Consider the following 17,116-nt stretch of genomic DNA (forward strand, 5'->3'; position numbering starts at 1 on the left):
TATATTTGCTTTACACTTGAAAGTTTTTGCACTGTATATAACTACAATCTATGTTGTTCACTGAATTTTGCATTGTTTTGGTGTGTCTTGCTCACTTATGTTGCTTTATTCATCTTTGTAAGTGTTGTATATTTGTAAAATTTGTATACTTGTAGATATTGTCATCATGAATCCACTGTCATAACAGTTGTTTTGTTTGTGTTCGTGTCCTTGAATCCTTAATAATTTGAGTCAAAAAAGAAAATAAATTTGCTTTGGGATTCTTTCCCGGTGGTCACGTGGTATATATTGACTACGTGGCTGTAATTGGTCTTTGTTAATTTTCCTGTCCAGCCACCCTGTTCTGTTTCCCTTGTTGTTGAGATCCGGGCTGGGCAGACGTTGGATCCAAAACCTTCACTGTTCTACAGTCAAGTTTCATAAATAAGCGCTAAGTGAGCCTACTGAGACCCCACCTGCTGAACCTGTTCCAAGAGGTGAGGGAATTGAGGTCACCCCCCCTCCCCCCCCCCCCCCCGGGATCTTTAGAAAGCTACCATCATAGTACTCGCCCAATCTCATTGCTTAATGTGGAGACAAAACTACTTGCCATTATTTTGGCCACACGACTTTTGCAGGTCATCACACCACTAATACTTCTGGATTAATCAGGATTTATACCCCGCAGGTCAACACACCTCAAACGGACACGCACACATAATTGGCTGATGGCAGTCCTGGTCCATCGGGCATTGCATGTTTTCCTATCCCTAGGTGCTGAAAAGGCATTTGACGCAGTCCACTGGCCTTTTCTCGAGCAGATGCAACTGAAATTAGGCTTTGGCCATCAATTTAGAAAGCGGGTGGTGGTCCTGTACCAATATTCCGTGGCGGTGGTTAGAGGGAACGGAAATCGAGAAAAGGGACTAGGCAGGGATGCCTTTTGTCTCCGCTTTTGTTTGCTCTTATGGTACAATTTCTTGCATGTGTGGCAAGGTTACACGCATGAGTGGGGGGTTCCGAATCTCTGCAGCGGACGAGATAGAGGAAAAATAACATTATACGCCGACGATATACTCCTATACATAACAGACCTGGTGACCACTATTCTGGTGCTCTTTCAGATACTAGGGGAATACGGGGCCCACTCAGGATATAGGCTTAATTGGGACAAATAAGTGCTATATAATCCACAAGGCACACAAGACCTATTGCCACTATCACAAGGGCTTCGGGTGACTAAGCGTCCTCTTGTACTTTCAAGCCGATGTTCGAAGATGGAGGAGACTTCCTCTCTCCTTTATGGGGTGGGCAGCCTTCTTCAAAATGATTACACTTCTCAAATTAGTATATGTGCTCCAGAACACATATCCAGTTTCCCAGACTGTGTTCACCAAGATTTAATGAGGACTTGAGACCTCAACTGTGGAATGGGGACACCCTAGAATACTGCTCAAAACACTACAACGTACTCAATGTAACGGTGGGCTTACACTCCAAGATATTGAAGGGTACTATTGGCAGCCTACCTGATTAATACCAGGATCTTTGCACTTCACAATCTCCCGACATTTAAGCTTGCGTGCAATTTCTTAGAACAGAGCTCACATCCACACTACCTATACAAAGCAAGGGGATCCCAGAGTCTGCAACACAACTGGGTAGGGGGTGCAGTCTCCAATTCGTACAGAATGATCAATAATCAGCTCAGAGAGAGATGGAGGCGAGATGTGGGTGATTTGGAGGACATAGACTGGAAGGCGGCGCTGATGCACTCACGTGAATTTGCATTTATGTCGCGCCTACGCTCAATACAATTCTAAATCCTCCATAGGGTCGAGTATGACCGCCGCAGACTGCACAACATTGAGAAAGCGTCCATACCAAATTGTTTGATATCTGTTGAGGCAGTAGGATCCTTTATGGATACACACTGGGAATGACCCCACATACAAACCTACTGGAGAGTGATGATCCAGGAACGCTGACATACTGACATTGGTGGCTTGCGTTCGAAGAATATAACTGCACAGCAATTGCGGAGGCCTTAAATATGGAGTTTCTAAATGTAATTTTGCCCTGCAATAGCTATGAACTCTCACCTCTTTTTGAACTACCAAAGCTATGACCAAGAATCAACCATCACACTTTAGGCCAGATGTACGACCCTCTAATTTGCAACTCGCAAATTGTGTCGCATTTACGACTCACAATTTGCAACTTGCAAATTGGGATGTACAACAGTGTCTCAGACACTGTTTGCAATTCCTAATGGGGCCGCAAATTGCATGCCTCGTTAATATTAATGAGGCAGGCGCAATTTGCGACCCCATTAGGAATTTCTAGCACTCACAGGGATGGTGGCCTGCTGGGGTCAGCAGACCACCATGTCTGTGACTGCTTTTAATAAAGCAGTTTTTTCTTTTAATGCTGCCCGTATTCCTCAAAGGAAAACGGGATGCATTTAAAAAAAAAAAAGAAAAAAAAATTTTTTTACTTTCATTTATTAAGGTAAGGCAGCTGCCTTAAAACATATTTTTTGCCCGATTCACAAAGGGTAAGGGGTCCCCTGGGGACCCCTTCCCTATTTACTAATGGTTTACCACCTTCTTGAAGTAGGTGGTAAATTGCAAGTGTTTTGCCATCTATATTACTGTTAACTTAATTTCTGTATTATTTTGCCAAATACAGAGCCTCATGGACAGCACCTAACATCTTCCTACCAGTATGTTATTAAAAAACTAAGTCTTCGTAAAATACACTAAAAGCACACATGCATCAGCACGCCCATTTATTGCAAATTAGTTCAAAGTACCCAAAACTGAGAATCATTGTATCCCATCATCTCCACTCACTATTCATGTTCCTCGCTCTTTGATTAGAGCATCTTTAGTTAGACAACCTAATTTCATGAAATGACCTCTCGAAGGACTGCTTACCAACCATAGCCGATCATTTAAAGCAAAACTGTTAAAAAAAATCTCTCTCTCTCTCCATCTACCTCTATATTTCCCCGCTCATAAATAAATGAACATTCCCTCCTCAATGATTTAGAATCTGTTGTTAAATTCTTAGAAGCCGGGCTGAAACAATATATGGTCATTAAAGGAAAAAACACAGAGTATGTCCAATTAAATGATCTCTTACCATATCTTTGAGCTGGTTTTGGCCAGAATGCAAAGCCTGTCTCACACTCTGAGAGAGGAGAATTTCGTGACGCAAACGCTGTTTACCAAATGCCACAGCACCACTGGTTACAATCATCATTTCTCGGCCCTGGTTTTGTAGCATGGACACCTTAAAGGTAGATTGAAACACAAAACAAACATCACCAAATGAGATGTTTAGTGACAACCCGTACTTTAAACCTCGTCCTGTTTCCATTGCCATAGACTTTAAAATAAAGATATTACTAGATAAAATACATCAAGTGAGGTGGTACAAACTTTGGATTTCAGTACACGACTACTAAACATTCCGAAACCACAGGAAAAACAATTCAGCATGGCTGAATAAGCAGTGCATCAATCCAGGATGTATGGCTGCTGGTTCAAAGCCATCTAAAAGATTACTTCAATACAAACACATTCATGGTAATTCAGTACAGGCAAAACTGCAAACTTGACACAACAGAATATTAGAGCATATGTTTGGTAAACTTGTGTAAAAACTGAGGTCACAAAAAGCGGTTACAATTTGCATACCGAATTTATGTGTCCAATAACTTATTTTGCTAAGTGACCTATGTCCTAATAGGTTGGTTTGTACAATGTTTTGGAGGGAAGCACAGAACAGCTTGCCTAATGTAAATATTTATTGGCCAGATCACAAATTGCGGCTCCCTCCGGTTGGCTGCAATGATGGGCATGGTGGATATCAAGGGACAGCAGACCATCATGGCAGACTTTACATTTCGAATTCCATTTTTTTAGGTTTTGCCTGGCGAAAAGATGCGCTCTGCGCATCTTTTTCGCGCAGGCGAAAACCTAATGAGAACTGTAGTTTGGGTTTGGGTCGGCCCTCGTCATTCATTGGCTGGCTCCATAAATGGAGCCTAGCCATTGGACGAGGGGCCTGTCCGTCAATGCCGGAGGAGACTCAGGGGCATTCCCGAGATTCTTTGGCTTTTGCCGACGTCTCGCGACGCCGGGAACGCCCCCGAATCTGTCCCGGCATTGAGCCGGCACCCTTTCCTGCTTGCGTGAGTGCTTTGCCGTCCGTGTCCCCTCCCGCCCCCCGTGTCCCCTCCCGCCCCCCCTCCCGCCGTCCGTGTCCTCTCCCGCCGTCCGTTTTGTAACATGTTGTGTTTTCAATTTGAGAAAACACAGTCCTCGGTGTTCCGTTTCCTCCCCCCCCATTGCTCACAGTGACTCAGCAGAGCCTGCCTGACAAAGGCGACGCTAATGACAAACGCTCGCTCTCCTCCCCCGCCATCTTACTACAGGGCCGCTCCCTCCCCTGCCTGAGCTCGCATCTCCCCGGCAGCATGAAATGCGCAGATCCGGTTGGCTATTGCATATGTAACAAGGACCCCCTGAAGAATTGAATTTCGTAATTCCTAGGTCAGGGAAAAGAACATGTTTGAGAAATAACAACCTAGGCAATTAAACACAGTAAATTACTTTAAGATCAAAAGATAAATACAAATGAACTACAGCTGCTAAAAAAACACAGTTTTATTAGTTAGTTAACACAGGTAAAAAAGGTTCATTATAAGACACAAAATAGCAATAAAAATCTCATAGTACACTTGACAATCACAATTTGACATTTAACAGACAAGAAAAAATATATATTGGCTAGGTGGCATGAAGATTCAATCTCTACGCGCGTTTCGGCGGCCAGCGCCTTCTTCCTGGAGCAGCCACACAATATTAAATAGAAATGTCAGCGGAGGATAGTTGGTTAAAATTAGATATTCAATTTCTCTTTTATCGATGTCGATTATGAAATAGCTGATTATATAGATGTTTAAATGATCTAAGCCCGCCAACCGGAACCCTTTAGTGTGGATGAGTCCTGATAGGGAACGATCTTGAGGATCTAGATTCCGGATCTATTGCACTTTAGTTATTTCTTTTCAGTTGTTAGGTTGGACTTGCTCTTTTTTTGGGTCTATATTCTTCTTTGGTATAGTCCTAAACCTAAAAATATTGGGTGTTTCTCTTTTCTATTTTCCAAAATATAGAGGATTTCTTGATCATCTATGATGTGGTGTTCAGGAGATTAAAAGATCTCCCTGCCTAATGATGATTGGCAGGGCTCTCTATGTCCGGCGGCGGGCGGAACGTCTCGTCGGGTGAAGAACGCGGAAACAAATGGTGCCATTTGTTTCCGCGTTCTTCACCCGACGAGACGTTCCGCCCGCCGCCGGACATAGAGAGCCCTGCCAATCATCATTAGGCAGGGAGATCTTTTAATCTCCTGAACACCACATCATAGATGATCAAGAAATCCTCTATATTTTGGAAAATAGAAAAGAGAAACACCCAATATTTTTAGGTTTAGGACTATACCAAAGAAGAATATAGACCCAAAAAAAGAGCAAGTCCAACCTAACAACTGAAAAGAAATAACTAAAGTGCAATAGATCCGGAATCTAGATCCTCAAGATCGTTCCCTATCAGGACTCATCCACACTAAAGGGTTCCGGTTGGCGGGCTTAGATCATTTAAACATCTATATAATCAGCTATTTCATAATCGACATCGATAAAAGAGAAATTGAATATCTAATTTTAACCAACTATCCTCCGCTGACATTTCTATTTAATATTGTGTGGCTGCTCCAGGAAGAAGGCGCTGGCCGCCGAAACGCGCGTAGAGATTGAATCTTCATGCCACCTAGCCAATATATATTTTTTCTTGTCTGTTAAATGTCAAATTGTGATTGTCAAGTGTACTATGAGATTTTTATTGCTATTTTGTGTCTTATAATGAACCTTTTTTACCTGTGTTAACTAACTAATAAAACTGTGTTTTTTTAGCAGCTGTAGTTCATTTGTATTTATCTTTTGATCTTAAAGTAATTTACTGTGTTTAATTGCCTAGGTTGTTATTTCTCAAACAGATCCGGTTGGCTGGCAGCCGGCCTCTGCTGGCCAATCAGCGCTCTGCCACCCGGATCACAGGGTGACAACAGTGTTCCCACCGGTGCGTGCCTGGGCCTGTCACCCCTTGCGGCCTTTGATTGGTCAGCCTTTCAGGCAGACTGTGCTTCTCTTCCGTGTTTGGGAAAGCAACGAGACACCCAACAGACCCCTGCATTGTTCTCTAAAATCTAATATTCACTGTGCGTGCGGGGCTCATCCGAAGTCTCCCACAGCAAGGCCTGTGCAGTCTCCATGGCAGCATTTAGCCCGGCCGGCCAATCCTAGCGCGGCCGGCCGGAAGTACCCGCCCCCCCACCGCCCGGGGGAAGAAGGAAGACGGCGGCCCAGAAGCAGTATGGCGGCCCACGCGGGGCTCCCGTGGCCTGCCTGGAGGGAGCCCCGGAAGAAGCGGAGGACGTTGCCGGTCTCCCATGCTGAAGAGGGAGACCGGAGAAGTCAACAGATTGCCGCCGTCGCAAGGAGCCCCCTGGCGGCGGGGGGGGGGGGGGGGGGGGGGGGGCGGGGTCAGGGCGGACCGGAGAGCACGGTGAGAGCAGAGTTGTGCATGTATATCTACTGGCATGTTATAACTCAACCATCTCTTACTGTGCACAGACTACAGTGGTGCTATTGTGGTCTTTACACAGGCTAATACCAATATGTGTACATTTAATTTTTATTGTACTCGCATGGTTAGGGTGCTTACGGAGTGTTTGTTGCTGCGAGCCCTATGCTTTTTTGTCTTCCCTTTTTAAGTACTGGCGGGCCTCACTTGAACACTCGCATGACCATGAGTGCTAACATCGTGTTTAGCGTAGGAAGCATACTTGTGACCACATGATGACAAACAGGTTGCAATATAACTCTCTTGACTATTCGCCCACCACAGGGGTACAAATAGTTCTTTGCACGCGCTGTTTCCAATGCGGGACACTGAATTTTAATTAATATGGTTGAGATGAAAGCATTTTCTGATGTCAATTATGTCTGTTGCACCAATGGGACTCTACGGGGCTCCTGGAGACATAGGGAACACGAATCATGGGTATTGTTCACTGGGACATGCTCACGCTCTCAGGGGCTACTGTGTACTGCCCATGTTGACTTAAATATACCATTATATTGGGAGCAGCTTACCTCATATCATAGGGCTAAAATACTCTAAAGCTCATAGGGGGTTTCATGTTCACTTGTTACAGCCATGATTTGTTACTAGGCCTTTAGACCTGGGCGCATGCACATAATGACTTGTATACTGTAAGCTTTTTACCCGATTACACCAAGACTGCCTTTTCACCCATGGACGTTGCTTCGTTACAGAGACATATTCATGTTTATCTTATGATGGGTGATGTCAAATGAGTTTCACTTAACATGGTTTATACGAGGTTATCCTGAACCTGTGGTGATTCTACCTTACCTTGATTATGATTTACAAGAGATTGGGATTATCGCTTGTTATTAGGTACTTTGGGTAATATACATTAGTTTTTACACAGTTTTATATATAATAGGTTCTTGCATATGGTCAAGATGATGCCATGGGAATTCCCATCACATCCAGCGCAATAAACTGGAGTGACTAAAGCAAACCATTTCATGCCTTCACTCCAGTAATATGGTAGAATAAGTTATCAGGAGTTGGGTGTTGTCACTAGTGAGTGGAGGTTGTATGGCAGTTCATGTTTGGGACTGGTAGGTGAGCTAGAAGAGGTTGCACATGAGGGGTTTGGCTTTAAAGATGGTTGTACTTGTGATCTTTGAAATGAGCTGTGCGGAAGTTGCAGAAATGCTTTAATAGAGCTTCAGGCATGCACGTGACTTGGAGAAGATTGTGCCCATGAAGAGATGACCTGCAGTGGATGGGGGAAAAGAAAAGGTCTTTTGAAAGGGGTTCTAGTTCGATTTTAAGTGACTGGTTTTCATGCTGGATTTTATAAATGGAGGGCTCGTTTTGTAACTACACGCAATTTGAGGATGCAAAACTCGGACCGAAGCAACAGTAGTTCAGTGTCAAGATAAGGCTACGTGCAGTACTTTTAGGATTCATTAGAATCCGTTGAACAGTCTGCAATGCTAGGTTCCTGCTAGGCCACTCCTTCAGCAAGGACAGCTCAGAGGTTGGAAGCTTACAATGACTGGCACGAGGCTTGAAAGATTCTGCGAATGCTGGAGCGGGTGACTGAGATTGGCTCAGAGTACGAATATGGCAGCTGACTTTCACTTTCTCTGAGTCACTATTTTGAAGCGCAGATTACAAGGGAAAACTCGGCAAAGCAATAGCTACGACCTATATATTGGGCAAATGGCACTGGTTTCCTGACCCACACTTCACATGAATTATGTCAAAGCTGAGATTACTTGTTCACAAATTACATATTTTAGCCAATCGAACGTGTGCACTTTCTAAACTTGTAGGATTGCATATTCATAAAGGTTACAATGTACAGAGACTTTATCTGCCAGCCTATGGCGTTACTTACCCAAGCGAAGGGTCGTTTATAGGAATTCCATTCCATTGTTTGACCCTCTACCCCTTTCCTAAACAATTCCATGTTCCGCATTTTATGCAGTCTATGCTTTATAGCATGTATGGAAAACTTGGAATCACTGAAAAATCATAAAAATAATGCATGTAGGAGGCGAGAAATGATCCACGCTTTGTAGGCAACGGGCATCTCTATGTAGGATCCTGGGCAACACCCACCCTCATGCTGAGGCAGATCTTTTTATCTTTTTGTTAGGAATGTCGCAAAGCACACTTTTGAAAACACTGCACTTCACGTGCACAACTCGACTTGTGTCATTTGTATCAGTGTAAACCTAAGATTTTGTGTACTTGACTGTACGCTTCTCCACATTTCAGCAAGTCAATGCCAAACATACTTTTATGATGCTAGTAATACAAAATATATCTCTCTCTCAAAAAAAAAAATATATATAGATAGATACACATAGAGAGAGACAAATTGTGTTTATAACTTCTTGAACTACAGTAACTCATTATTCCTCTAATAACTAGTATATCTTTTCCGGAAAACCAACTGGCTCTGCAGATTTTCCTTTATTTATTCCAGTATTTTCTAAAGTGTTAATTTAGGGAATTGGATATCCTTAAACAAAGTAGCTTAACTTCCTAGTTGAAATATTCTCTCTATAGGTCAGAACTATGATCTTGAAACTCCAAATATATTTCCATACATTTTCTATTGTTGTTGAAATATTATTTCTACTTTTTTTTGCCTTGGTCTTCTACAATAGAATGACATTCCTAGCATACAATTCTCCAAAAGCAACCTCACCTCAGCTTACTCAAATTATGATTCAGAATGCCTTACGCCTAAGAGCTGTTTACGTGCCTCTGTTGCCTGCAATGTGTGGGGGCTCGCAGTGTGTGTGGGGGGGGCTCGCAGTGTGTGGGGGGCTCTGTGTGGCTGTGTGTGTGGGGGGCTCTGTGTGGCTGTGTGTGGGGGGGCGCTGTGTGTGGGGGGGCTCTGTGTGGGTGTGTGTGGGGGGCTCTGTGTGGGGGGCTCTGTGTGGGTGTGTGTGGGGGGGGCTCGTGTGGGGGGGCTCTGTGTGGGTGTGGGGGGGCTCTGTGTGGGTGTTTGTGTGTGGCATTTGCGAGAGATTAAGCTATTGGCATTGTAAATGACAATGCCATTTATTTATGTTAAAAAAACATAAATTAAAATAATGTCAAGAGCAATGCCAATAGCTCTAACTTTAACAAAGGCAAAACCATTGCATTGTAAATGCTTGTTTAAAACATTCCGACTTCCTTAAAGTGAAGGGGGCTGCTTAAGATAATAAAAAGGTTTCCAGTTTTGAAAAACTCCATTGAGATTTGGCAATGGTCTCCTGGACCACTGCCTACAACCGCTGAAGGTGCCCCCCTAATTTGAAAAGGGAAAGAGGTCCCATAGGGACCACTTACATTTTGCAAATGAGCTGCCACCCGACCTTGGGAGTTGGTAACTTATCAATGATTTGCAACACGAATCACAATAACGATTCAGTATTTGAAAAGGACATCCAAAGCACACCCCCTTCCAAATACCAAATCAGTAACCTTTTTCAAACACAATTTTCAATTTAGAAAAAAATGTTTAGAACCGCAAAAAGTTTTTAGTACATTTAAAAAAGCTTTTTACTGGTCATAAACCCTTTGATTTACTAAATCAGAGGGTTTGTGTTTGGTGAAAAGCTTAGTAAGTCTGGCCCTTTGTTCCTTCTGCTGATACTTTTTCTTCAAACAGCCAAGATGAAGGCTATACACATCTCACACAGTCAAATTGCCAGGGGATACCACGTATCTAGCAGAATGATGCAAGATGACAGATAGGGCATCCTACTAGTGCTATTTATGCACTAGTAGGATGCCCTATCATAATGTATAATATGCCCTCTGTAACATCTGTCTTTGTAAGGTTCCCCAGCAATAAGCAAGTATTTGGATAGGGGTGGGGACTAGAATAAGAAACGGAAAAAGACTTGAAAATGTAATTATGTACTTATCTTCCAAGCAATGTTTCTATACTTGCCTAAGTTTCTTGGCAGCAAAGACTTTCAAACCTATGAAGCGAAGGTCGAGCAGCAGCCATGAAAATTCCCAGTGAAGACAACATTGAGAAAGCATAAGTAGATGACCTTTCCTTGGTAGCATATGGAATAGGCCCACAGAGTAAAGCCTTGTTACTTCACTCAAATCTGTTACAAAAGTAATAATCCACTGATGCAATCTGAATTGGTACAGCTCCATTTTGGAAAGAATCCCCACATTGTATTCTCCTGTTTATTAAATGTAATGCACAATCAAATGCTAGGTAGCTAGCTTCCAGATGCACCAAACAAAAAACACAGGTGTTGATAATATACCGTACTAAACAAGGCAGCATCGATAAATCACAGGGATGTAACTGAGCTTTCACTGATAAAATTAGGCATAGCAAGACTTAAGTGTAAATTATAGTGAGTGAGAACTCTCTTGGAATTCGAATTACACAGCGCATCCTCTACCTCAAGACGCAAGTGATGGTGAAAGGAATAAGAAAATGCACAAGCTGATAATATGTTATGATCAAACGGTTATATTCTCAACTCATGAAGCTTTTCAAAAGGATCATTGTTTTAGGGATGGTCTCCCCAACTTGTACTTATCTTTACATGCTTGGATATCAATACAGTAAAGCTTAGTTAAAAGATAAAACTGTCACCCATATAGCTGCTCTACAAAAGACAAGAAGTGGAATATTGCCCAGGAATGTCATTGCTAACTTTTCCTAGTGGACAATGGGCTAGGAGTAGTTGTAAATGTGTGTTTTGCTCCTATATCATAACAAATATGAGTACATCTAACAATCCATAGGTCTATCCCCAACTTGGAAATTGAAGCATCAAGCGCTGTGAGAAAGAAACAAAACGCTGAGAGGTGTTCCTATTGGCAACTGTAAGCAGCACATAAGAAATCTCCTTATATCTTGTGAGTGCAGAGATGCCATCAGCTAGTAGGGAGGGTGTGTGAACACCCAGAGTACATCATCAGACCAGTTAACAAGGAAAGGTAAAACAATCTTTGGATGGGCAAGGTCTCCAGGTCTCTCTCGAGGTCCTTCTCCCTCTCCCCCTTCCCCCGTCCTCGACTCTTCCCCTTTCCCCTCCCTCTTTCGACTTCCCTTTCTCCTCTCCCCTTATGCACCTGGAAAATGGAACTTAGACAGCTCAATTGACAAAGCTCCCATTAGGGACATAAAGGAAAACCACCCTTAGTGACAGGAACTGCAAAGAAACTGAATGCATTGGTTCAAAAAGTGGTTGCATAAGTCAATTCAATGCCATACTTAAGTCCCAAGCTAGGGCTGGGTTTATTCTTTGAAAGATAATGCATTTTATTATTTATGAGGAAGCCTTTATGACTGGCATTTCTGAAAATGCACGGGAATTCTGTTTTTAAATAAGCTGCTAATGCTGGCTAATTAAAGCCAAACGAATGTGCACAGAAGTCTAAGCTAGAGTGGCATTTTGCAAGTGAAGATGGTATTGTACTATAATCTGCTCTATAACCTGTAAATGACTGTTTGTGATCTAGTACAGTAGTGAACAAAACACTTCTACTGGGATGGACAACAAGCTCTTATTCTGGGGGACCTTACTTTTCTAATGTATTCTTCTGGAAACTCTACAAATTCTTAGATTTTACGCGCCAGATCGCTAGATTAAGAGACCTGTGATCTGGGGTAGAATTTGCCACTGTTTCTGAGTGAAGAGGTCTTTCTGGGCGCAGCTTGCAATGCGGCTGGTCTCTCTAGCAGGCTGTCCTGCCTATGTTGGGCCAATGAGTATACCTGCTATATAAACCTCTTGACTTTCGAGCCCCATATACTTGATCAAGGTGAGTGGGAAAATCATGTGCACAAATCTGACTAGTCTACCATCGTACATGATTTAGGGATTATGGCAATCCTGGCGTCTTAGTTGGAAACCGACCTGTCTCTGGTATCCCCCATGTGCAGAAATATTTGTGTACAGTCCTAGTGTTGATTTCCTCTTCATAAACCTCCTATGGGTTTCTGCAGAGTCAGATAACTTGTTGTCTACCACTGGAAGATGCTATGCCAGAAGGTAACTGTGGTGGCTGACGGTCATTGTTTAAATGATTTGTGCCATCTTTGTGAACTGGTGAAATAAGTTGCACTTGCTTCTGGATGTAGTGCATGGTTGTCATGTTGGCCGTGTGAATCAGCAAATCACCTTTGTATGGGATCCACTGGAGTGTTACCAATGCCAGTTAATTGCCAGCCAACTGATGGGTTCCTCTTTTCTTGAGGGCTCCATCTGCCTTGGATGGTCATTCCCAGACTGTGCACTTCCATAAACTATGAATGTGGCAACAGTAGTTAATGGTCTCCCTGTCTTATAGGGCTGTGGAAAACCCTTGTCTTACTGGCTTGACAAAACACAAGTATTTGGTTGCACTGACCGCAGTTCTCAAAAAACTGTACTTGCAGGATAGTGCTGCTGGAACTACACTCATGAACATTCTGACCCAATGCTTCTGAAAGCATTAGAAAAAACAATGCCTTATGGTCTTTCACCCTGGCACTGCCTGAAACATACTGTGTCCAAAAGATTAATTGAAAGTAGAAAATCCTTTTTCAGAATGTCTTCCATCATTGCTACACTTACCCATATTTGTTGTGGCCAATTGCAGATTTAAGTTGTAAAGCATGATCATGGACTTCTCCAGTGCAGTTAGGATACTTCCATGCTGTCATTCCTGAAGAAACAATCTTTCAAATTTGAAAGAACTCTATTCCCTCGTGTCCATACAGTCAGGACCTTCAAGCGCACTCTGACCTCCAATGGTTCTTTTTCCACCACAAACAAATATTTTTTGCCCAGGAAAAATGGGAATGGGTTGTCCCCCTGATGTGCCCAATGCAGCGTTTACAAATACTTCATTCTTGTACATGGTAAAATGTAACAAGGGATATCAGTTGGTGTGTTTATTTTTGTTTGTAATTGTTGAGCACTTTAAGATTCAATACATATTGCTTTTCCACTTCTTTGATAGGGATGAGAAAGCAACTAGAGGAAAACAATAATGCATTTTAGATACCATGCCGTAACAGAATTTGATGCACATCGTGGACTAGTCTCCAAGTGAAACAGAGTTTTCCTTGTATTTGTGGAGGAGTAAAGTCATACCTCTTGAAAAACAGGCTGACTGCACTCTTTTTCCTCACAATCCGAAGGGCTCATTGATACAAGGTCAGTCCCGGTCAGGTCAAGAAGTTCTTTAGCCTGACGGCGGGAGAGTTATGTTCTCTAGAGGGAGTATCAGGAAGGTAACCTTTTTACCACAGAAGTTGCTGTGACATAAGCAAGGTATGTCTTATTTTATCTATGCGCAGCAAGTAGTATTAAAAAGCCTGACCTGTGGCAATAGCGAACCACCTAAAGGATGTTGTCTGCTCTACTGGTAGGCTCAAGTGTTACAGAAAAATCCAATGAAATTTTAAATTGATGGAATGTTCTAAAATAAAGGCCATCTTAAGCCCAAAAATGCTAGTCACCAGCCACACTAATGCCAAAAGTGTTTCCTCAGTAGTCTGAAGATTCCAAGCAGTCATGTTAATGACTCTGCTTTTTCCAATGGGATATGTTCCAGAGCCTTCAGTAGCAATAACCACCCTCACAGCCAAAAAGTAGTAAATACCCCATAGTCCTAGTACCAATCCTTTTAGTATCAGGTTAAAACGTAGGCCTTTACCTGCATATGCTGCATGGCACAGAGAATCCACAACAGGAACGCCTTTCGATTCGAAAGATGATGATCAGAAGTAATTTTCTGGTATTTCTTCAGCAGGCCACATGTCAAAATGACTTTACAAAGGCATAAACAGTCTCCTCCTAAGAACAGTCTTGAATGTTGTCCATCATTTTATCATGTAGATCCAATTCTTCAAGAGAGATTAAACTTTAAAATAAAGGATGTCCTCTTGGATAGAGCTTTTGTGAAACACAATCACATCGGCTCACAAAGGAGCACATCATGATAAGCATTCTAATAAGTGCCCACCACACTTAAATTCTGCATTTCCTACATCGCTCCTGTTTCCTTAGCCACTTCTCCCAAAAACTGCTCACTACAAGACCGGTGTACCACTCCACTTTAGCTTCCTCGTAGACCTACCTTAGATACTGATTTAGTTCATATTGTAGTCTAGTGAGAAGTGGGTGTCGGACCAGATATTGCAGTAAAAAGCATCTCTGCACTGTAAGGTAAATGTCTGGTTCCTGATGAAAATGACATGGTGCTGTGATGAACGGACCCTAAAGGAGCAGGCCTGTTTTATTTTTTTTTTGTTGGATGTTAGGAATTATTGTCTGGTTCTAGAGTGAGAGTCCAAGTCTATTCAAAAGACTGGGATTTGTTTTGAAAGCCAAACGGCTTCTTTTCCAGAGTTTTTTTGACGCCAGAACTGAAGACTGATTTAAGTAAGCCCCAGTCCTGGAAATAAAAGAAAGGAGCGAGTTCCTTAACCAAAGGGGTCTTCACTCAGTGAGTAAATGTGCGGAGGCATCAATTTTCAGTCTTGCGAGTGTCAGTAGTTCAGCGTGCAAGCACTTCAGGCCTGACTGACATGCTCACCTCCACTACGAAAGCAAGAATAATGGAAGTTGGTCTTTGACATAACCTTTTACCTGCTGCAGATTTCGAGAACCCATGGTATTTTGTTAATTTTGAAGAGAAAAATTCAAACTTGGGTAGCCACTGGATCGATCTTGCATGGCTTTGCAGTGTATTAATGTTCAACACCAGTGTGCTTACAATGGTAGTGAAGTTGATCTGAATCAGACATGGAGGTGCCAATAAGCAATTCAGTGTTACTTTAGTGCCACTCAATACAAGTGTGCCACTTAGTACTCAAGTTGCACACTACGAGCACAGTAAAACCTGTGGCTGGAAGAGTTTCAAAGGTGAAAATGTGTAGAGTAAGTTATATGTATTAGAAATTAAGTTGCAGACTTGAGCCAGCTATTGATGGACTGCACTAATTAGCCAGAGCCATAAAAGGAATATTATCGTAGGTAATAATGTCATATTGTACTAAAACCACAATCAGAACTTCTCAGAGTAATAATTGGGAGGAAATAGCCTTACTAGTATATACCTCCCCAGTGACTGCAAAACCAGTGGATGATGACAGTTAAGAATATGGAATAGGACAAATTCAGTTGCTGGGAGAATGAGCTGAAGAAAACAGCAGGGAATTATCTTCATGGTCTGTGAACGATTTTTGATACCTGTACGGTATATTTATTATGCCAATTGTGTTATAACTGGGAAATAAAGGTTAACAATTCTGCATTTAAAGGTACATGGATGACAAATTGTGAGGATTTGGGTCTTTTATATGGTATGGGTGTGTGGTCTTACTGTGTAATCCTGTTGCAAAATACTGCCCAGGGTCCAGTCAAGCTCGTTTGTAAAACCTTCAGCTCAATCCTGGGTAGCTACGGCTGCAAGCAGCAATGCTTAAACAAAGGAACTAGTGTAATGCATTTAACTGTACCAAACAATGAAATAAGAAAGCCACATGACATGAAAGAAATTCGACATGAATTTATAAAAATAGATTATATTTTTATGAATTTTTAGTCTAGGATGAGCAAAATCCACCAGAGGATTCCGGAGTTACAGATAAAGAAAACTTGAATCTCAGTTCAACGACAAACAAGCATTGGTAACCATAAAGTTTCCAAACTTTTGAGAAGTTTGTAAGGTTTGAGTCAGAGTACTTCGGCCAAGCTTGGACAACCAAATCAGACAGGGAGAAGGGCCTGAAGGCACTGGAGAGTATTTGGGCAGTTATCCAGCCACCAAAGCGTTTCAGTCCCGTTCTAAACTTTACAGCACGACCACTATAGACTTCATTGGAGTGGTCCTGATGCTGAGGATGCAGGAGATGGAAGATGCTCAAGGATGCTTTTGATGCGGTGCGATCGACGGGGGACTTAGCGGTTATTCCTCGGAGCTGGGGTCTGATGAGGCAACTTTAGCCAAAGAGGTCAGAGTCTTGTGAACTGGTGGAATGAGTCACCCTTATTTCTGCATGTAGTACATAGCTATCAGGTTGGCCTTGTGAATCAGCAAATCACCTTTGTATGGCATCCACTAAAACTTTACCAATGCCAGATAATCACCTGCCAAATTATACATTCCTCTTTTTTGAGGAGTCCATTTGCCTCAGATGGTCATACACAGAGTGTGCACTTCCTCAAACTATGAATGTGTCATCCATGTTAAGATTCAACACTAGGGTAGGACTGAGACAAATAAAAATAGTCCCAGGCACCAAAATAAGAGTGCACCCATTAGTGAAGCAAATGGGTAAAAAGTGGTGACATCCGGCAAATCAACAGTAATATCTAGCCCATCTGGCTATAAAAAGGCCCACAACTACTAACAAAACACAGCCCACACACTGATCTGTCAGACCAGCCCATCGGGCAATGCCTGACTGCCCTATAGGCCAGGCCGGA

The 17,116-nt window shown here is 42.5% G+C and overlaps 1 protein-coding gene across 2 annotated transcripts in view; it reads right to left on the reverse strand.

Moving 5' to 3' along the window:
• Positions 1-17,116, reverse strand: part of ALDH18A1 (aldehyde dehydrogenase 18 family member A1) — a 508,980-nt gene that overhangs the window by 425,243 nt on the left and 66,621 nt on the right. For both annotated transcript variants that reach the window (XM_086922580.1, XM_086922579.1), the window contains exon 4: positions 3,127-3,276. In XM_086922580.1, coding sequence (XP_086778706.1) covers positions 3,127-3,276 — 150 coding nt within the window. The remainder of the gene's footprint in view (positions 1-3,126; positions 3,277-17,116) is intronic.

The sequence above is a fragment of the Lissotriton vulgaris genome, chromosome 5 (assembly GCF_964263255.1).
Source record: "Lissotriton vulgaris chromosome 5, aLisVul1.2, whole genome shotgun sequence".
Taxonomy (NCBI): Eukaryota; Metazoa; Chordata; class Amphibia; order Caudata; family Salamandridae; genus Lissotriton; species Lissotriton vulgaris.